The sequence below is a fragment of the Bubalus kerabau genome, chromosome 9, assembly GCF_029407905.1.
Source record: "Bubalus kerabau isolate K-KA32 ecotype Philippines breed swamp buffalo chromosome 9, PCC_UOA_SB_1v2, whole genome shotgun sequence".
NCBI lineage: Eukaryota > Metazoa > Chordata > Mammalia > Artiodactyla > Bovidae > Bubalus > Bubalus kerabau.
This window is the reverse complement of record NC_073632.1, coordinates 8506985-8529546: the sequence shown is the minus strand read 5'-3', so window position 1 is coordinate 8529546 and position 22562 is coordinate 8506985. Positions and strand designations below refer to the sequence as shown.

Sequence of the window (22562 nt, the reverse complement as noted above, 5' to 3'; positions counted from 1 at the left end):
CAATTAAGGGTGGAAATAAATTTAGGTTTGGATTAACAATAGCCTACCTGTGCTTTCAAGAAAAATGAGCATACAACATTATAATTATTTGCTTCCCAAACAAGCTAGGGCTAATTACACATTTTACAAAGAGATTCACGTTTCTCTTAAATAAAAGTCCTATGGTCTTACAATAATTAGTCAGTGTATCAAATTTTGACGGTGCACCAGTTTTTAGAAACATACCTATAAACTGGATTACAGCTGCAGTTTTTCAGCAGTAGCTCTAAATTCTAGTCTCATCAGAACTACATGATTTATCTCAATAGTCTATAATCTAAGATAAAGAAATCATTTTTCCCCTCATCTTACTCAACCTATAATGCTCTTGGTTGAGTAACAGAAAAACAATGTCTAAAGGTATTTAAAGCCTCAAAGAAGAAACTCTTTTACTACTGAATTTCAAATCACACACACAAAATAGGTGAGAAATTCTTTTATCATATTTAGAATCAAAATATTCCTTAAAATATTTACATTTTACAGTAAAAAGGATAGCAAAACACAAAATCATGTACAAGCTTAAGTATTCAAGTTTCTGAAGAGCCAAAAAGAAAAGGAGAATAATGGACTACCACAAAGCTGTAGCACAATAATAAACGCCTTCAGTGAGTGCAGATTAAAAGCAATACATGTACTCCTTGGGCTTCTGATTCTTGGTCAAAAACTGCCGAACAAAATGATTAATATAATCTGATTATGAAGTTGCTTGGCTTTTTGTTGCTCCTCTAGAGTTTCTTTAAAAACAGTGCAATTTAAAACAAACTTACAGAGTACACATTACTCTCAAATTAGTCATTATAGAAAGGACATTCACTAGAGGTGGTAAATATATTCCACAGTTAACCATATTTACCAATTAAGGAATAAAACTAAAATTTCTAAGCCTTTATTGCATATTAATAAAACAAATCTTTGAATATACAGCAATGTAAATTTTTAAAAATATTAAGTTCCTGTAACTAGGGCTGTTGGTATGAAGAAGGGATGATGAGCACTGGCACAGAGCACTCTGCACCAACACACACAATTTATTCTTCTGCAAACCACCAATATTAAAAATTCAAAAGATGGCACGATCCTAGCAGGCAGTCATGAAGTTTCAAAGACACGACATTGAACAGTTATTAAATGCACCCCTGTAGCCGCCCGCCGGCTTTACCTCTTGCTCTTAGCTCTCTCAGCGTGGTCCCTGTCTTTGTGGTACCTGTCTCTGTCCTTCTCTCCCTCTCTATGCTTACTCTTTTCCCGCTCCTTGTCCTTCTCCTGGTCCTCGCCCTTCGGCTTGTCGGGCTTCCTGTCTGCACTTCTGCTCTCCCTGTTCGCCCTACCATCCGCCCCACGCTCCCCATGAGGCAGCCGCGCCCGCTCTTTATCCTTATGACCCTCGTCCCTGCCCTTCCTGTCTCTGTCCTTGTCCTGGGCTCTGTCTCTGCGCCTGTGCCTTTCGGGTTCCTGCTCCCACTCCTTCTCATGGCGCTCTCTTCTCAGGTGGTGTGAGTCACTGTAAAACCTCTGACGATCCCCCTTACCCCTGTTAAATGGTCTGTCCAGTTGCTGCTGGTCTTGCCTACCCCAAGGGTCACTATGGCGCCGTTCCGGCCTCCGAATGTCTTTAACTTGGTAAAAATTCTGTGGGCCCAGATACCTTGACGCTTGTGAGAGGGGACCCATCATACGCTGCGGCTGGCCAGTCAGATGGACAACAGGTGGCCAGGGAACCAAGGGATTCGGGGCAAAGCCAAAGCCTGGAGGGGGAAGTAATGGGGGTGGCAAATGTGGAGGAAATCCAAACATGCTTTGTGGGGGGAAATTAGGAGGTCCCGGAAATGGAAACCCAGGTGGGCTAGACTTGAGATGCTGAAGGCTGGGCTGCTGTGGCCTTATGGGTGAAAAGTTTGCACTTGTTCTGGGGCTGGTGCTTCTGGAAGTGAAACTGATGCTTTTAGAAGGAAATTCAGATTGACATGTGTTTCCAACCTCAAAATGAGATGCTGCTGCTGCTGATCCTCTTCGAAACGGATGCACAGTTTCAATATTTTGCATTAAAATCTCCTGTAAGGGTTTTGCTTGTTCCACTTGAGAAGACTGTATGTTTTCTACTGATGGTGAGTCTTGTACAGCTCCTGAATCATCACTGTGCTGAATACAGGGGCTTTTCTCTACAGAAGGCATCTTCTCCTCCACGCTGCTTTGCTCAGTTAAGTGCGATGGGCCAGGCAGCGGCGGCTTCTCTCCATGACGGCAGCCTTCTCCTTCTCTGTTTTCAGGAGTAGTCACCTGCTGACTTCTTCCAGCTGCTTGCCGAGGATCCCTTTTCAGGTTGATAAACTGCGGGGCCCTTGTCATGTTAGTAACAGCATTTTCACTGCAACTCACGTTACCATCTACAGTTCCTCTCCCTACATTAGATCTACAGGGAGGACTAGTATTTGAAGTCCTGTTATCTTGTAAATTATTCTCTTGATCTTGTAGCAGCTGTTTTAACACTCTCTCTTTACTTTCCACAGTGTCCTCTTGTTTTGACTGAATTGATAAATTTGTTAGGAATGCTTCTGTAGAAACATCTGGTGGTTTACCTCTGAGACTAAGACTTGTCAAAGGCCCAGCAGAAACTGAAGAGACCCCCAGTGCAGACGTCTCTTCTCCTACTGCATTATCTGTCAATTCTGAAGGGTTATCTCCTTTAACTTTCACTTCCTTGGCTTCACCACCAGTTGCTTCTCCTGTATCTATTGTCCCTGCTTTTGGATTAGCTTGCTCATTTATAAATGGAATTTCTTTAAGAGTGTTTTGTTCTGTCCCTAACTGAGCTTGTTCGTATGTTTGACCAGTGGTGCCCAAAAGGCTCTGAAGGATATCATCCACAGGAAGAGGTTTATTTGCCAATTCCAGAGTAGAAGGTTGATTTTCCCAGCCAATCAAGACCCCAGGAAGGAATCTTAAAGGTTTTGGTGGTTCTTGTTTGGTGACTTCCAATAAAGGTTCAATGACTGTTGGAAGGTCTTCCTGAAGAGTTTGCTGAGGCTTATTTCTCTGTTTGTGCAATACGGTTGTAAAAGAATTAAAAAAGTCGCTTTCTTCCTCTGCTGCCCCCTCTGTGGATACTTCTGTCTTGCTCTTCTTGTCAGGTGGCACTGTCACCGGTGCACTGTCAGACGTCTCAGCTGTGCGACCAGCACCAGCACCAGCACTGTGCTGCCGCTTCAGCCTCTGACGAATAATCAAGCCCAGCAACAGATTAGGTCTATGCAATTCAAGGCCTGTACAGAATCAAAAACATCAATCAAGAGTCATTTTCAACCATTATAATAAAGAGTAAAATTCTGCTTACTACAGTCTCCTAAACAGGTGCCTGTTCCTGTCTGGGCAGATCCTGAGGGCCAAGTCCCAAGAAGGAAAGCAGGCTCAGCTTTCCCACTCGGGCCCTCTCACCCCATTTCATTCAAATTCTACTAATGAAACAGATACCTACCAGGTCCATCAAAGGGCACGAGAGGGTGTGGGATTTTATCCATGGCGCCCAGAGGGATGAGGTACATGTCTTTGACCTGCTTCATGTTGTTAGCAGCCACTCCATAGCGCTTCCTGCTACTGAAGTATGCAAACAGCAAAGTATAAGAAATTTGATCTTCTTCAGTCACAGGTGTGAAGCGAACCACACAAATTTCCTATTCAAGAAAATAACAAATAATAAAATTAATAACCTAAACAATAGCTTGGTTTTAAATACCATTCTCAATTATAAAAATCTATTGTGTTTTCTGACACTTACCAAGTAATAACATGGCTGACCAACTTAAATGCAGATATGAATACTATAAGGAAACAACTTTTAGGAAAAGATCTTTGCTGATCTTTTGGTGCTGATCTTTGGTGATCAGAGGTGGATCTGTTTTATCTGAAAGTGTTTCACAGAAACTCAGTCCTAAAGTAATTAATTTGTTCAAGGTGACACACTTATCAGTGGCAAAGAAGATATTTAAAGCCACATGTCTTGATATGTATACCAAGTCCTATTTCCAATGTTATAACTTCTACAGAGGACTGTCTATATTCTCAGCACACTGCAAATTAATAGCAGCCACCACCACTGCCCCACTATTACAAACACAGAGAAATGCACAAGTCCACTGATATTCCAACTTACAGGAACTGAATCTAGGAATAAAGGGGGCTGAGTGAAATGACCTCAAATACACATAGGCCATAAATTTTATAAAATCATTTGGCATACTCAGAAACTTATTTGCTTGCCTCTGAGTTCTTGGCTTTGTTTCAGATTAAAAAAAAAAAAATAGTCCCAATTTGGTGTTAACTTGGTAGAATGAAAAACAGATGTTTTTTCATGAAAGTATACAATCAAAAAGTGGGGAGAGTCAGGTCAACCACAAAGCCTAAACTGATGCAAGACCATAGGAGGACAGTGAGTGAGCTGGACTAAGGCTCCAACTCTTAGATCTGTCACCTCGAATGCCCTTATCTGGAGGCAATAACTGTGACAGTGTCTTGGTCAGTTCTAGATGGAGGCACACTATGCCGTATTTGTGATAATAAAGGGGCAGATGAAAAGCAATTCCCCAAATGTCCAAGAGTAATATTTCCCAACACTTTCCTGATTTTCACTATCATAAGAAAGTGAAAGCAAATAAATAAAACTTTTTTTTATAGTGCTTCAAAGTTTTATCTGTATTCTAACAGTGTATCAGTTTAAATTCAACAATCTATATTAGAAAAAAAAATTATTTTCAGCTAAAGAGCATCCATTTTGATTACTAACCTTACTAAAGACTTCTGATCATAAGAGAAAAAAATTAAAGTTCATTTATTCAAGATTTATTTTTTGAATGTCTGTAACATGCTGAGTATTAACATCCTTGGAGAGAAAAATGATTTCTTCTAATGATTAAATATTCCTGTGTAGCAGTGTTCTATGAGTTAAAGAAATGATAGAAGATATAGAGAGAAAAGAAAAAGAGAAATATTGCTGTAAAGGTTATTAACTATATCCCAATATCTATTCTCCTCATTTCCTACTAGAGAGCCCTCTTAACCTTCGGTTGGGCACATGGCCATCCAACAGAGATCATACTTCCCAGCCTAATACAGTATAAGCTCTTGCCAATGGCAGTTAGAGGAAGTGAAAAGAAAACTGCACATTCCAGGTCTTGCTTTTAAAACAGCTCAACAGCCATTTTTCTTTTTTCCCCCACTTGAAGCTGATAATCAGCTTTGACTTTGCTTGATTGCTAAGGGCCACAGTCTTAAAAACAATAAGACAGAAGAGCCCAATCCATGAATGATCTAACAACTGAAAGACTCTGAATTACAGACCTACCTCCTAACATAACAGGAAAAGTTTATTTTTTTGAGCCACTGTATTTTAGGATCTCTGTCTCAACAGCTTAGCCTGTGCCCCAACCAAAACAAATGTCTATAATCACAGCAAGGCAACATTCCAGAATGAATCTCAATACTTATTCTAAAACATTCCTTTCAAAACAATGATAGAAATCACTGAGACAGCATACCAAAAGTGGGAAAAGAAAAAAAAAAAAACAAAAAACTAAAGGAATAATGGGTTTGAGCCTTAGCCAATGGCATATTATGTCAATATAGGTCCTCCCTAGGGGACCTTGCATAAGAAATCTCAGTGGTTTACTTTTCAAATATTTTCACCTATTGGTAGAGAGAAAAAAGTTCTCCTCACCTTGGTTCCTGAGGCTTTAATTTTTTCCACATAATCCCAAACTGTCTGAGGTGATATCCTACCACCTACTTGAATACTATCTGGTAGGTCCTGTGGTAAAAAATGAAGGTGATCAATGTATACAGTTTATCTTCATTATAATATCTATACTTCATACAAATTTAGCTCCAAGACTAATTTGAAAAAGTGATTTAAAAAAAGATTATAAAATACATCAATGAATATAAGAAAATATAGGGAGAGCAATTAGGCTTTACCTCAAATGTCAACTCCAAATAACTGAGGTGGATGTTCAAATACAATTAAGAAAGAATCTCAGGTCAAGAAAAAGCAGCAATGCCAGCATCCCATTCTGACAACCCAGCAAGAGTACAGCAGACTTCAGAATATTAGGGGGCACTGTTTTCCCCATCTTTTTTTTTTTTTTTGGTGATAGTGAACTGGGGTATGCCTTAATCACTAACAGCTGGATTTCAGCAGTTATCAAGTTTAACTATACAGTATACTTTTGAACAGAAGAGAATAATATTGTAATAATGCAAGGTTCATTTTTTTTTAAAGGCCCAATCTTTCTAAGAAAAGAGGACTATACATAAAATCAATTATGAGGTATGTAGTTAAGAATATTTGAAACTTTAATCAGTATATTTGTTTTTTGATGAAGACAGAAAAATCATGATCAATATTAATCCAATTACATTTAAATAATTAATTGCTTTAAATAGTTTATTTGGAATTTTAGTCCAAATCAAACTAGAAATAAGTAGGAAGCAGAGGTGGAGTTCTGAAAAACAACTGCATATAAACCGGCTCAGAAAAAAGAATAATAGTTTTGTTTAAAATCAAAAGGTTTCCATAGTTTAGGACTTAATTTTTCATTTAAAAGAAGCGTTATTTTCACTGTGGACTGATCTAGAAATTTAGAAGACTAATTATGCTATAAGAAAAGCATAATGGGTCTACTGAATTTTTTTCATATAAAATCAATGTGTCTAAAATATTACTTCCCAAGCAAACTATATGCAAAAGTAATAACTAAGTTGTTTATTAATCAAAAACACAACTAGACAAATAAGTTGATAGATTAGATAGGCAATATTACACTGACTTAAATTAATTTCATTCTAATACAAAGAAGAGTTTATCTTAGTCTTAAAAGAAAACAGGCATATGTAAGATTTATGTCTTATAGGCAAAACTTTGCCTTTATGGTCAGCAGACTGAGAATGGATAGAAAATTTAATGTTAAATAGCATAATAGCAAAACGTAATCTCAACAAAAATACAGTACACATATACTGATTTATTTTCCTTTTTGAATAAACACAGAAAAGTACAAACTATTCAAAAGAATTTTAAAAAGTCATACTTTCTCATTTATCATATTACTGATATAATATTGTATATACTATAGTACTACAGCTGCTTATTTCCCACAAATACTGCTTACTAGTCCTTTCCTATTGTCTCAGGTATAAAATCAACCAAAGGCACCACTGCAGCAACCACGGTCACTGACCTCAGGACTGTCAACTAGCTGGAAAGTTTCAACTAGGCAGTTGACCCTTGAACAACATGGGGATTAAGGGTGCCCATCCTCTGTGCAGTAGATAATCTCAGTGTAACACATAGTCGGCCTTCTGTATTCACAGTTCCACATCTGAGGATTCAACCAACTGAAGGTCATGTGGTACTGTGGTATTCACTATTGAAAAAATTCATGTATAAGTAGACCCAAGTAGTCCAAACTCATGTTACTCAAGGCTCAACTGTGGTCTTTACCTCATTCACAGAAATGGGCAGGTAAGAACCATAGTCATGAAGTTGTGGAAATACAAGCAATAGGGGAATCAGAAGACTTGTTAATAATGAAAAGTCTTCCCAACAGACTAGCACTGGAGGCCATAAACATGTTAATCTTTCATGTAAGTCTGTATTTCAAGAAAAACTTAGATATCCATGCAAAATATCCATTAATTTTTAATTGATATAGTGAGTACATCTTGGAAAGAGTAAGACATGGATTTAAAACTTTCAGAGAACAACTTTCTATAGTTCTGAAACTCCACTTGTGAACTTGTAATTACATTAATTCAATGTTTAAGAGTCACTGTCAATAAATACTTTTACCATGAATGAAAATAAATATTTTTATTATTTTATTATGCTGTTTCCTTGCCTTTTGCCTTCAGAAACATATATGTCAACCCAGGCATAGAAGAGCAGAAAAGTTTACAGTACCTCTGTCAAGTATTCAGGGGAACCAGATACTGGGTAGGCTTTGGTAACAAATTTTGCTACAGATGGCATGTTGATAAAACCTTTCCAGATGAAGTTCAATCGAGCCAGGAAGGTACACTCAACTTCAACAGTTCCAGGCATCTCTGGACTAAAAAAAAATGACATTGAGAAATTTTCAGCCTAAAGAGCTGCTCATGATAAATGTATATTCTACTTGCTCATCAAGTATTTCTACTTTAGCATATCAAGAAGGTCAAAGTAGGACTTCTCTGGTGGTCCGGTTGTTGGGAATCCATCTGCCAAAGCAGGAGACACACATTTGATCTCTGGTCTGGGAAGATCCCACATGCCGCAGAGCAACTAAGACCATGCACCACAAATACTAAGCCAGCACACTACAATTACTGAAGCCTGCATGCCTAGAGCCCATGCTCCCCAACAAAGAGAAGCCCCCACAATGAGAAGCCCATGTATTGCAACTAGAAAAAACCTACATGCAGCAACAGAGACCCAGCAGAGCCAAAGTAAATAAATGAATCAAAAGGCCAAAGTACATAAAGCTATGATTAAAGAGTTTATATTTTCATTTCATAAAACATACTCATATTAACATAGTCATGTTTTACATGATTTTCTTCTAGACTGGCTTAGGTGGACTAATGGGGTCCAGAGAAACGCAAGCAATTTTTCTTTAATTCTTGCCTTTTAGGAAAGACTTATTTCTTGCCTCTTAGGACTAATATAATGAAAGAGAGCTTTAAAGTCAAGTCTGCTGCTGCTGCTAAGTCACGTCAGTCATGTCCGACTCTGTGCGACCCCATAGACAGAAGAACAACAGGCTCCCCCGTCCCTGGAATTCTCCAGGCAAGAACACTGGAGTGGGTTGCCATTTCCTTCTCCAATGCATGAAAGTGAAAAGTGAAAGTGAAGTCGCTTAGTCGTGTCTGACTCTTAGCGACCCCATGGACTGTAGCTTACCAGGCTCCTCCATCCACGGGATTCTCCAGGCAAGAGTATTGGTATGGGGTGCCATTGCCTTCTCCGAAAGTCAAGTCTGCACATACTCAATTCTAACTTTTAGAGTCTTTAAAAATCTCAATTAGTTGAAAATAAAGGAAGGTACAGTTACCATCTCAAAAGAAAGGTTCCTTTCTTAAGAAACATGTCACTTTTCTGCTTCTGAAGACTTCCAAGTACAATCTAGCAAAGAGGGATAAAGATTAGAATTTATAATGAAGGGAAAATTACCGTGGAGCAGGAGAGAATGTTGACTTTGGAGATTCTTGTTTCTCCTCTTCAAAGAATTCAGAGGCCAAAATATTTGAGGTTGAAGACAAAGCATCTGCTATACTTTCTGCTTCATTGTCTGAATGTTTACGAGACACGCCAACAACAACTTTCACTTTTTTCGGAGAAAGATCATCTACAGGTGGTGCCATTCGACCTAAAGCCAGAAAACACCAAAATAGACCACTTTTGTAAACTGAAATTTCTGTAACTTTATCCATTTTCACTTTCTAGAGTTATTCACTTTCCCTGACTGCACTGCTGCATACCGGGGGTAGTTTTTAACTATCATCATTTCTCACAATGATTTATGGAACACACTCTCTTATTGACGTGGAAAAAGAGAACCTTAAACAACTCAGACAAGCTTTTGAAAAGGAAACATTATAACCATACCCTAAAACAGGTAGTCTGATCCCCTAGCAAACATTTTTTAAACTAAACTACACCAAATTCCAACAGTCTTGAGAGGTAATGTGAAGACCAAGTAAAACAAATCTGTATACTACATCATATTACATACAACAGCAATTCATGACATATGCATACTGCAAAGTGACTTAGTTATTTACTAAGAATGAAAAACACTAGTAAAGTTTAGAAAATGACACTAGTTTTACCTACAGAACCACAAGAAAAAAATCATTCCACCTTTCTAAAAATAGGTCAAGTCTAGTAGTGTTTAACAAATGTATTGTGGGCTACCATTAAATCTGAGATATTACAATATTAAACTAAATATTGATTATAAATGTTACAATGTTAATCATTAAAATTAATAGAAATTAATAGATTCAAAATAATAGAAAAATTACTAAGATTTTTCTCAGACAAAACAAACTAATGAGTATACTAAAAATACTATGACACTATAAGATAGCTTTCTTCAGGGATAACAATATCTAAAAACACCCTGTCTTTAAGTCTTTACCATGGTATACATTGTAAAAATATGAACACACCATTCCTAGAAGACATTATTTCTATTATCAGAAAGTTACCAAATTTATAATACATTTCAGTCGGTCTCTAATACAGTGATGGAGGACAGCATACTGATTAACCTAAAGAATCTTTCATCTTACTGAACAAAATCATACCACAGTAAAAAAATTAAAACTGAGAGCAACAACTCTAGAGTTAATTTAAAAAACTCTTAATCCTCCATCGCTCCCAATAAACTGAATATAAACTTTCTCAACACATTCCATTTTCTTTTCTCCACATCCCCATTTCTTATGCCCTAAATCCAGTCAGTCTCCAACATTCTATCAGTATTACCTGAGTATCTCAAAGCTTACTCACCTCCACCTCCAATGCGCCCACTTTAAATAAAACCATTTCATCTCCGTCTTGCACCAGTGCATAAAGGTCTACCACTTAGGTTCCTTCACCATAATGTCTACTCAAAGTCAAAGAAATCTTCAAAATTCCAATCTGATCATGTCACTCCCCTGATAAACACCCTTCAATCACTATCCACTGCTCTTAGATAAAAGACTAAAATCTTTAATATGGCTTACCAAAGAAGGTTTTCAGTAGTTTTCATTGTATTTTATAAAGTATACTTTATATCATGATCCATAAACATACATACACACTCCAAATACCCGTGTGTTTGTAATGTGTGTAATACATGTACATATGCATGTGTGGAGTTTTTTGTAATATGGCAAATAGATGGGGAAACAATGGAAACAGTGACAGACTATATTTTCTTGGGCTCCAAAATCAATGCAGATGGTGACTGCAGCCATGAAATTAAGACGCTTGCTCCCTGGAAGATAAACTATGACAAACCAACACAGCATATTAAAAAGCAGAGGCATAACTTTGACAGCAAAGGTCTATATAGTCAAAGCTACAGTTTTTTTCAGTAGTCCTGTATGGTTGTAGAGGGTTGGACCATAAAGGCCAAGAGCCAAAGAATTGATGCTTTTGAACTGTGGTGGTGGAGAAGATTCTTGAGAGTCCCTTGGACTGCAAGGAGATCCAACCGTCTATCCTAAAGGAGGTCGGTCCTGAATATTCATTGGAAGGACTGACGCTGAAGCTGAAACTCAATACTTTGGCCACCTGATGCGAAGAGCTGACTCATTGGAAAAGACCCTGATTCTGGGAAAGATTGAAGGCAGGAGGAGAACGGGACGACAGAGGATGAGATGGTTTTATGCCATCACCGACTAAATGGACATGAGTTTGAGCAAGCTCAGGGAGATGGTGAAGGACAGGGAAGCCTGGCATGCTGCAGTTCATGGGGTAGCAAAGAGTCAGACACAACTGAGCGACTGAACAACATAGTCTCTCAAAATTGCACTTATCTTTATCAGTGCAATTCATTGTGATGTTTCCCAATTTCTGTTTTTGTTTGTTCTGAAATGCAAGTCATGACTCACTAAACTGATTTCACTACTACCCTTTAAGTCATAGACTGACTCACACCAACACTAGGGAAACAAAAACCAACTTAAATCACAAGTGTCCACATTTCAAAATGAAAGCAAGATTTTAGGAAGAAATAATTCCGATTACCTATGCAAATTTTGCAGTTAAGATCAAAAAGATGCTGTCTGTGTTGACTAGTGGTATCTTTAGACATCGAGTCAACCTCTCCTTTTTGTTTTTCAGATCCTTCTGTCTTCTCCATTGACTTATTAGCTGTAGGTTCCTAACAAAAGTAAAAGTAAAAATTAGGTTAATAGAAAAAAGTTGGTCTCAGTTATATATGACCTTGTATTTCATACTGCTATTTTTTCCCCAAAATGAAACTGTCCCATTCATATGTTGTTTCTCACTATTTCTTTAAAAAATAAGTGCTAGATATTAATTATGACATAAAATGGAGTAAAAACTCTAACATTCCTATTCTCCAAGGCCTCAAATAAGATTTCATATTATTACCTCACTGATATTTGAAAATAAGAAAAGTCACACCACATCTCAAAGTACAGTCTGCCTAAGAAGCACCTACAGAGTTTAAGGCCTACTAAGAAAACTTCTAAATCATAAAGACCCTAGGAATCTACCTTATCAAGTGTTTAACTGTCTGTGTCTGATGCAGGTGGTCTGTACGCTTCATAGAGAGAAACAATACTTTAAACACTCTCAAAAAACCATCAAACTACTCTAATAAACACAGTTTAAAAAATTATTTTTTCTGCTTTAAGAATATTAGGCAAATAAACCTTTTCTGAATCCTCATGCTTTGGGCACTATAAAACATGCTATTTTTATCATCATCATTTACCTGAATCTCCATGGCTGCCTCCTGTTCTTTCATTGGAGCATCACTCTCAATTTCTATCTCACCTTTATGTGTTATTTTTGTGATAGGTCGTCTTTCCACTTCTCTCTGCTCTTTCTCAATCATCTCTATGGTCTAACAGGAAATATTTTAAAGAAATACTTTACAATTAAAATCATAGATGGTTTTTAACCTTTAGTTTGTCTGTAAAAAAACATATATATACTGAGTACTTGCAAACGTCAGAGACTGTTTTAAGTGCTAGGGTTTTATGAATGAGACCTCATATCTCAGCCCAGAAAGGTTTCAAGGTAAGAATGAGACCTCATATCTCAACCCAGAAAGGTTTCAATGTATAGTGTGTGTGTGTATGTGTGTGTCGCTCAGTCGTGTCCGACTCTTGCAACGCCATGGACTATAGCCCAGGAAAGAGTACTGGAGAGGGTTGCCATTTCCTTCTCCAGGTCAATGTATAGTAACTTGAGGCAACTGAAGTGCAATGTTATTTGCAAAGTGATGAAACATAATATTTACATTTAAAATCTGCTTTCTGATCTACTATTTTAACAGCTGCCACAGAGAAATAAATGAGAACAAGTTCCTCTTAGGTTCTTAACCTGATGTTCTAACACTCCCCAGAACAGTAATTTACTCAAATAACAAAAACAGGCAGTCCCCCATCAGTGGTCTATTGACAGAACATACTTGGTTATAGTGAATAAGCTTAGCAATAAAACATAATAAACAAGTAAGTGCAGAAAGAACTAGTAAAAGGAAGTTGACAGCAGAAAGACAGGTCCAGTCACTTGTCTTGCCATTGTTAAGTGCAAATTTTCCTTCAAAGAAAGAAGTCTCCAATGAAGATGATACTTGTAGGCATAGATTCAAAGCAGAAGCAAGGCATGTGCATATTTGGGATTCAGAGGGAAAAAAGGAAATTGTGATACTATTTGCAAAATAAGAGAAATTACACAGAGTGAAAGTAAAGAAATATGTGAATGATGTGAATAAGTGCAATCAATCAAATTAAGGCCTCTTGCACTTCAAACCAGATTTGGTAGAAAATCAATTTGGAGGCTTAAGATCAAGTATATCATGGACAATTAATATGAACTATAAAGAATCAGTATTTTCTAGAATAAAGGGCTACTACTCTAAGTTTATTGTAATAAAAAACATGGGATAATGTGGCTATCTTGCTGTCACAGTAACTCAAAGATACATATTCACCTCACCTTCAAAGGTATATCAAGTTCACAAACCCCAATTGAAAACTCTTGGCATGGTGACTTTCAGGATTTTTCAGTTTCAAAATGCAATACGGTGCACATACTACATATGTTATATAATACACTAGTTACATCTGGAACATTGCCACTTAACAAAAAGTATTTCTGTGACTATGAACTTTCATAAATGACACTTCAGGATCACATTTTATAAATAAATTTGTAACAGGAGAAAAAGAAGCCCTTATTTTTCAAAGCATTTGATATTTGAAACTGAATATTATGGGGTTATAAACATAAACTTTTTCATTCTGACTTAATTTGGCTCTACAAATTACCAAAATTCATAATCTTCAAACTGTGTTTGCGAAATGTGCAAATGTGAGTGAGAATAGACTGACCAATTTTTCCACCGTTCTGATTTACAAAATATAAGGTTATGTAAGCTGATAACTGGAGAAAATGAGGAAAAAGCAGAACAGAAAAGCAAACAGAAAAAATTTAAGAATAAGCTAACAGAGGATGCGGAGAAGGTAATGGCACCCCACTCCAGTACTCTTGCCTGAGAATCCCATGAACGGAGGAGCCTGGTGGGCTGCAGTCTATGGGGTCGCACAGAGTCGGACACGACTGAAGCAACTTAGCAGTAATGGAGGATAAGTAATGAGAAGTACAGAACAAAAGGTCTGTAACTGTGTACTCTGAGTTTAATTTCCTCTGTGTATATACCTTTTCTCTGTGGCTAAAAAATGTACGTTTTAATATAGACAAACACATATTCATAGATAATCTTACATGTCTGTTTTCTCTTCGTCTCCAAGCAGCTAACTCTTTAGAAGCTAGCTCTTCTGGACTCATTCTTATAAGGTGATCAGGGGTTACTTCTCCTTTCAGCACTTTTTTAAATAATATCTGGAGGTATTTAAAAATGGGAAGGAGAGAAAACATTTTTAAAAGAAGGAGAAGCTGCTGTATAGAAACTTATCATAAAGATGCAATTTTGAAATCTGATTTATAAATGTTTAATGATTCACATATCACCTACTACAAATAGAATAAATGACAGCCTTGTGTTCTAGAAACATCAAATAAGGCAGCAAAATAAACATTTTGTATAAAAATCAACACATAATGGAGAAGCATGTATGGTGGTGAAGTTTTTACAACACCTATCCAAAATTGTATTAAGTCTTCCCAGGGACACACACTATCACAACAGCCAACCCATGACTACATAAAAGCTACTGCCTAAAGGAACTTTACTGAATACAGTCTTTCATATTCTTAAAACTTCACATCTTTAAACCCTAACAGGCTTTGTGGGAACTCCCAAGCGAAGAACCAATTACAAGAAAAAACCTAAAGGAAATAAGTATTTACTTGAAGAAAAGTTTTTAGATTATATAATTCAAAAAGTATCTGATCCCTTGGACCATGACAGCAGAATTTACATGAAGATTTTTCTTAAGTAGTAGTTAGAAGACTTCAAGAAAATATCTCATGTCACACTTACAGCAAGTATCATTACACAAATTGTTGCACTCATGTGAAAACCTTGTAAAACTTAAGCAAATATTTAAGGAGTTTGAATCTACACCCACAGTCTCTAAGTCCCAAATAAAAAACCCTAGGAAAAGATCAGGTATTCAATTAAAGTTTACTCCACTGCTAAAAGATTTTTAAAATTAAAGTCATTTTTAAATTAATAACAATATTTTAAAAGCTACCTTTTAATCAAAATGTAAATTACTTTCTTAAGCAGCGTAGCTCTACTTTCAAATTTAAATCAGAAAGTATTAATTATAGTGTTATAAAATTTGCCTTAACAGATTTTTGAAGATTACATAGGAATGAATTTTGTAATGAACTGAATTAAACAAAGGACATAAAGGAAAGAATTCACATAAATCAGGTTAAGACATATTTAGTATTTTATATTTTAAAAGACACTGTATAACACTAGTCACCACTGTGCAGAATTTGTAACTCAATTCAATAGCAGAAGACTTTATTAAAATTACTGGTCTCACGTCAAGAAATAAATTATAGATCTATTGTGTTAAATTATTAACCCCTACGTGTTGTGTATGTGCTCAGTAGGAAAGCTGGGAACATAAAGGTCCAGACATGAACAAAATATACTTACGTTGTTTTTAGGATCTTTCAAATTGAACATCAAACTTCTATATTTGTTCTTATATTTAGCATCTGTGTCCCGAAAAAAAGAGAAAAGCTCTTTTTCAATTTTTGTGGCAACTTTTGCTGCCTTTTCCTCTGGTACCTTCAAATTTGAGTCTGTAAGTCTTAAAATTAGAATAACTCAATTATTTTTCAAATACATGAAGCGTACATTATTCAATCTTCTACATTATCAATGTGTGTTACCTTTTCATAAGAATGTCTTTTAAAGAATGCCGGACACTCTGTCGGATCTGGTCTGCAGAAGGCTTGGAAGCAGGAACGGCTGGAGGATGCACACCAGGCAGTCCTTTTTCAGTTTTCTTCTTCTTTATCTCCTGCTTCTCATGAGCACCTAATTTAAATGGATATCAAAACTCACTAAGCTGCTTTTAAAAAAATATTTTCCTTTTTAATGTACAATATAAGTTTATAACAGAGCTGACTGATTAAATATCACTACTTTTAGGGACTTCCCTGGTGGTCCAGGGGTTAAGACTCTGTGTGTCCACTGCAGGGGGTGCAGGTTCGATCCCTGGTTGGCAAACTAAGATCCTATGTGCCACGAGAAAAAAAAAAAAAAAAAAATCCCTTTTTTTAAATCATTAGATCAGAATCCATATACCACACTGAAATATTCTTGACAAGGAAATTCTAACCTATGTATGATGACAGATGTTAACTAAACTTATTGCAGTGGACCATTTTGCAATATATACATATATCAAAACATTATATGGTACAACTGAAACTAATGTTATATGGCAATTATACATAAAAAAAAAAGTTCTAAATGACTTTTACTTAGAAACTAAGTTCCCCTGGAGAAGGGAATATATATGTTGTTGTTTAGTCACTCAGTCTTGTCTGACTCTTCTGCGACCCCATTGACTGCAACCCACCAGGTTCCTCTGTCCATGGGATTTTCCAGGCAAGAATACTGGAGTGGGTTGCCATTTCCTTCTCCAGGGGACCTTCCTGACACGGGGATCAAACCCATGTCTCTTGCAGTGGCAAACAGATTTGCTACAACTGAGTCACCAGGAAAGTTCATTTTATTTTTATATATATCCACACAATGTGATCAGATAGCCCAAAATGTACCTTTCCCTTGTAGCCTTAGCATCTTTATTCTCTCTCCTTTAAACATCTACATTGGCAAAAACGATAACCTGGTGAAAGCTAACTTTTATCCTTCACCCAAATAGCCTACAAACAGCTAAAGATAACTGGAGAAAGCAAGAACCGGTGCTAACAGATCTCACTTTAAATTTATAACTAAAAATCTCAAGTGGATAGCTCAATGTACTGCCCTAATCCTATTAAAAGGTCCTAGAATTTAAATTTGCTCTCCCACTTTCCAAAACATGTATTTTAGGCTTTTTCTTCTTTCTTCTCAAACCAACAATACCTGTCTCTCCAACTTCAACCTCATCTGACTTTCTCACTTCATATTTCACTAAGGAAATAAAAACAATGTAACCTATTTTCCCATCACCAAACCTACTAACTTCACTCACACGTCCCCACTCCTTCTGCATGCAGCCTTCCTACCATTACAGGGCATCAGCTGTCCCTTCCTATGACCAACCCCTCTGGGGGAATCCCATCCCCTTTGACCTCTTCAAGGACTTTGAACCTCAACCATCATCTCTCTCCTACCTCATCAAATTCTCTCCCTACTGGATCATTCCCAATAACCTTACAAACATGTTATCTCCTTAAAGAGAAATCCTGACCTCATATCCTCCTCAAGTCACTCAGGTCATTACACCATTTCTATTTCCTTTAACAGCAAAATTCCTAGAAGAGTTATGCACAATCACCATCTCCACTTCCTCACCCTCCATTCTTCCATCCACCACTACAACTGGCTTTTGTCCCCACTGGTTGGTTGGATGGTTTAGTTGCTAAGTCATGTCTGATTCCTGAGACCCCGTGAACTGCCAGGCTCCCCTGCCCATGGGATTCTCCAGGCAAGAATACTGGAATGGGTTGCCCTTTCCTTCTACAAGGGATCTTCCCAACCCAGGAATCGAACCCAGGTCTCCTGCATTGCAGGCAGACTCTTTACCAACTGAGGTATGAGGGAAGCCCAAATAGCTATCTGGACTGCATCTGACAGTTGATCATTACCTTCTTCTCAGAACTTAACCTGGCCTCCAGGTCGCCCTGGTCTCTCGGTTCTCTTACTTCAAAGGCCATCTCTTGATCTCCTCTGCTGGAGCCTCTCTCCTGCCCAAGTTCTAAATGCTGACATGCCCCGAGGCTTCTGCTTCTGTTCCTTCATCCTCAAACTCGCTATGTAGCTCTTCACATTTAAGTGCATGCTTTTAAAGTAACAACTAAGCACCACTAAATCCCAAATTTATACTGCATGGCCCAAAATCCAGACTCATCAGCCAAAGATTTACTCTAAATATCTCCTTATGGATCTCTTAGGAAGTATCTCAAAATACCCAAAACATAATTTTTCAATTTTTCCTCCCCAAATCTCTCTTATCTCCACAAAGAACACCAACACTGATCTAATCATCTGCTAAGACTCTTTTTTCTTTCACCTAGCTACATCTAACCTGTCACCAAGTTCTATCAAGTCTACTATAAAACGTATCTGAACCTGACCACCTTTACCACCCTTACTGTGCTGTTTCAGGCTACCATCCTTTCTCCTAGATCCTGGTAGACTCCTAACCAGTCTACTCTCCTTCTCTCCTATTCCCTGACAGTCCAGTCTCCACAAAAAAAAAAAAAAAAAAAAAAAAAAAACAAAAAACAGTGAACCAGCATTCCCTCATATAAATTCCTCTAAAGGCTCCCCACTCTATTCAGAATAAACAATAAACTCCTGTCATGGCCTCAGAGTTTCTACTTAATTTTCTCTCAACTCACCTTCTGCCACCATTCTACCCCTCATGTATTTTAACATTCTAACCATTCCACAAGAACCTTCTTGCTCTTCAAATGCAGACAGCTTCCACTTCAAAGCCTTCAGCTCTGCAGTGCCCTCTGTGGATTCCTGCCTCCAAAACAATTCTGTATTCCTTCAGATCCCACTGCCTCCATTTTCTCTGAAACAAATTCCTCCCATTCTCCTTGACCTTGACTCTCTATTCCATTATTCAAGTTTTTCCTCAGTGCCTAAATTCTCTAATTTTTTTGGTCTCCCTATTATTTTATTTGTCTCCCTATTATATGTAATTTCCCATTAGTATTTAAATGCCATGAGGGCAGGGGTCTTATCTTACTGAGGTTGTTAGTACTTCTCAAGAATTCCAAACAATAATGTCTTATTTCAAAGTAAAGTCAATCACCTAAACTATTTTTCTTGCCATTAAAATATAAACACATTAGTATACAATAATTTCTACTGTTCTTACTACCTGGTTTTGAAGCTTTTTCTCCTGTGCAAATAACGGTTGTAGACTCTTTTGTCATTTTTTCACTTTTTTCTTCTGAGGATCTCCGAGGTAACACTGGTTGTCCCATCTTTCGAAAAGGTGTTAGCTGCCATTTTTTAATTTCGCTATCCCTACAGTCTGATGAGTTTTTGCCTTCACCAGATTCCTAGGAAAAACAGTATTTAATTCATTAGAATGAAAACTACTAAACTACCTTTAAAATACAAAGCAACCTTCATAAGTATATAGATGAAACAAATTAAACCTAATTAGTATGACAACTTTTTAAGATCATGCCCCAGTCTTTGGCCCAGTAACTGTTCTGTGAAGATACACATAACTCTCAACAGCAAAAAGGACCTTCATCCTTTCTTCCAAAACCCACCTGTTAAGTACCTATTTTCTGCAGAACACACAGTAGTCTATAAAAAGGAACTAAAAAACACTGAGATTATATTCCCAATAATTGTACTAGAAAGAAAATTACATATAAGATTTCCGTTCGTCAGATGTAGATATGAAAAAAAAGAATGGCAGGGAGAAATTGTAAAGGTATCAATTATCTATATTTTTCTTTACTACTATCTAGAACCAAGTCATATTTACCTATAAAAGTATCAAATGTTCAGTGTAGCTACAATTATAACCCACAAAAAACTACAAATGAAGCCAGAATTTGGAGACCCTTGGAAACAAGTAATATCATATTAATAAGAACATTATGTATAGCAATAAAATCATAGTTTTTAGGAAGACAGTATACTAAAAAAAAAAAACCAAAAAACTGATTTTCTCTGGACTGGGAATCCTCTTTTTTATTTACTTGTGTTTATTTTCTACCTCTCCAACTAGAGTTGAGAGCAGGAACATATTTCAATCAGGGATACATACTCAAATCTGGTATCATGCTTGGCACACAATAGGAACTCAATAAATAGTTCAATATAAAATAAGAAGAAGTGATCTTTTAAAAGCATATTCCATAAACTAAACTCAGAGTAGTTCAAAGAAGATTCATCAATTCAACATGAAAAAGAAAAGAAAGCAGTAATCACTTCATTCATGTATTTATTTATGAAATCAGACTAACCTCAATTCCATATCTGGTAAGACTGGCTAGAGGGTTCTTAAAACACTCAGTGTTAATGCTTTATAATGTCTTTTTAGACAAGATGGAGGTTTTCTATGACAAAACAATAAGTTATATTTCTGAGTGGCCAAGAAATTGTACCCAAGAAATGATGATTAAACATTAAAAGAACCTTCCCAAAGGCTTGCTATAAACCATCTGCGACGGCACTCAGTTCTATATTATCCATTACTTTGGTGCTAATCAAATCAACAGAAAAATAGTAAATATTATGAGGACATAATCTAATTCTCAGAAAGTCTTGGCAGACAGAAAATGCTGGATGCCACAAGGATTTGGCAAACTGGAATTTAATCCAGATTTGTCACATAAGGAATGTCTGGAAAAACTGCATTTGTAAATAAGAAAGTTTTAGAGAAAACATGCCTATGTTCTTCAATCTGAATGGTCAGACTAAAAAATTTCCAAGGCTCCTTCCAACTCTATAACTTGTGTTCACTGTATCTTGGAATTATTATATTTGACCATCCATATATGTTTGTTACCAGTGTTTCCTCCCTAGAGCTACCTATAAGAATAACCAATGATTAAAAAAATCATAGTATAAAAAAGGTAGACAATGAAAATAAAACTTAATTAGATAAAAGGCTGTGTCCTTTATACACTTCTCCTGTAACTGACTAAATATCTTAAAACTTCTATTTAGAAAATACGGTAGTTGAAAATGAAAGATGAGGGGAAACTAACTTTTTAAGACACCACATTATAAGGGAGAAATTATGAAGTAAGGCTTCCAAGCAAATACTGGGAACAAAAATCAAAAGAATTAAGATTACATTTCCTTACACAGAGAACTCTTGCACTTGAAAATAATAATTCCAAATGTGGTTTTAAGGATTCACAGATATTTATGGACTGAAAAGCTTTTTAGAAAAACTTCTCAGTAAGCACAATTTGTATCTAGCCCCACAAGATCACATACACATTCTACCACTGAAAATCCAAATACCAAAGACTTAAGGAATAAATCTGCGTATTTCGAAGATGTCACTAACTGGTTTCACCAAAACTAGCAAAACATTTTAAGTAAACCTTCATTTTTGTGGAAAAATAAATGTGAAAATGTACACTACAGTGAAATCTAAAAAATTTCAAATTCTCAGTCTACACAAGTTCTTAAATAAAAAGAATGCATAATGAGAAGCTCACCCGTTTTAAAATTTTGACCTTGTGCTTCACTGTATCATCTACATACTTGGTTTTATCATTTGTTGTAGTGTGCTTTGGTAACCCAAGCTTTTCATATTCCATTGCTTTATCTTCACTATGGATTTCAACTTTAGCCTGGTTTCCCAAAATATCTGGATCAGCTATTTCAGTCTTTTTATCTTCTTCAGCACAACATTTTACACACACATATTCTTTGTCTTCCTCTCCCATTTGCTGTGCTTGAGAAAGACTTAACCCAACACAATCACCATGAAACCAGTCATCACATCTCCCACAGCCAACCATAAACCTGGAAAGAAAAAAGAACACTCTGATTTGATACATTTTCTAAAAAAACCAATGCCAAGTGAGCCTAAATTGAATTTTTTGTATTGTGGTATTGTGCATGTTTTCTGTCCTTACACATTTTATCAGTTCAACAGTGTCAAAGTTCTCCAAGAAAAGAATATTGTATGAAAATGAAACTTTTTAAAGAAGTCAGTATTTCCCCTCTAATGTAAAGTGAGAAAATACTGGGGGGGAGGTGGGGGGGGGGGGGAAGGTTGGTGGAGCATACAAAGATAAAAACAAAGGGCAACTGGTCTGTCTGCATACTGTATGGAATAATTAACATATAGAATAAGGGTATTTCTCCACTGAGAAGGGTGATAAGCTTTGACATTCAACCTATCCAAGTTACATTTACCACACAGACCTGAATTTATACATAAAATTGGAGTCACTTACCCAACTAATTTAACTGACAAAAAGAAAAACCAGATGCAACAAAAATGCAACTCAAAAACTAACTGAGCCTCACTGACTGTTCCTTATTAACCACCTTAACTATATAACTATTCTTAGAGCTCAAAATATTCTGGTTCATCACGTCAGACTGATTTAGCTTAAGAATTTTTTACATACTTTTGAGTGT

The 22562-nt window shown here is 36.6% G+C and overlaps 1 protein-coding gene across 13 annotated transcripts in view; it reads right to left on the bottom strand.

Moving 5' to 3' along the window:
- The window catches only part of PHF3 (PHD finger protein 3), a 96400-nt gene that overhangs the window by 4467 nt on the left and 69371 nt on the right, over positions 1 to 22562 (bottom strand). For 11 of the 13 annotated variants that reach the window (XM_055534743.1, XM_055534749.1, XM_055534746.1 and 8 more), the window contains 12 exons: positions 21629 to 21938; positions 19312 to 19495; positions 16136 to 16283; positions 15897 to 16053; positions 14546 to 14662; positions 12525 to 12656; positions 11810 to 11945; positions 9239 to 9434; positions 7991 to 8138; positions 5750 to 5839; positions 3515 to 3710; positions 461 to 3302 (listed from right to left, as the gene is read on the bottom strand). In XM_055534743.1, coding sequence (XP_055390718.1) covers positions 1198 to 3302; positions 3515 to 3710; positions 5750 to 5839; positions 7991 to 8138; positions 9239 to 9434; positions 11810 to 11945; positions 12525 to 12656; positions 14546 to 14662; positions 15897 to 16053; positions 16136 to 16283; positions 19312 to 19495; positions 21629 to 21938 — 3919 coding nt within the window. In that variant the 3' untranslated portion in view covers positions 461 to 1197. Of the gene's footprint in view, positions 1 to 460; positions 3303 to 3514; positions 3711 to 5749; positions 5840 to 7990; positions 8139 to 9238; positions 9435 to 11809; positions 11946 to 12524; positions 12657 to 14545; positions 14663 to 15896; positions 16054 to 16135; positions 16284 to 19311; positions 19496 to 21628; positions 21939 to 22562 lie in introns of those variants that run through there. The other 2 variants (XM_055534752.1, XM_055534753.1) reach the window with 1 other exon arrangement.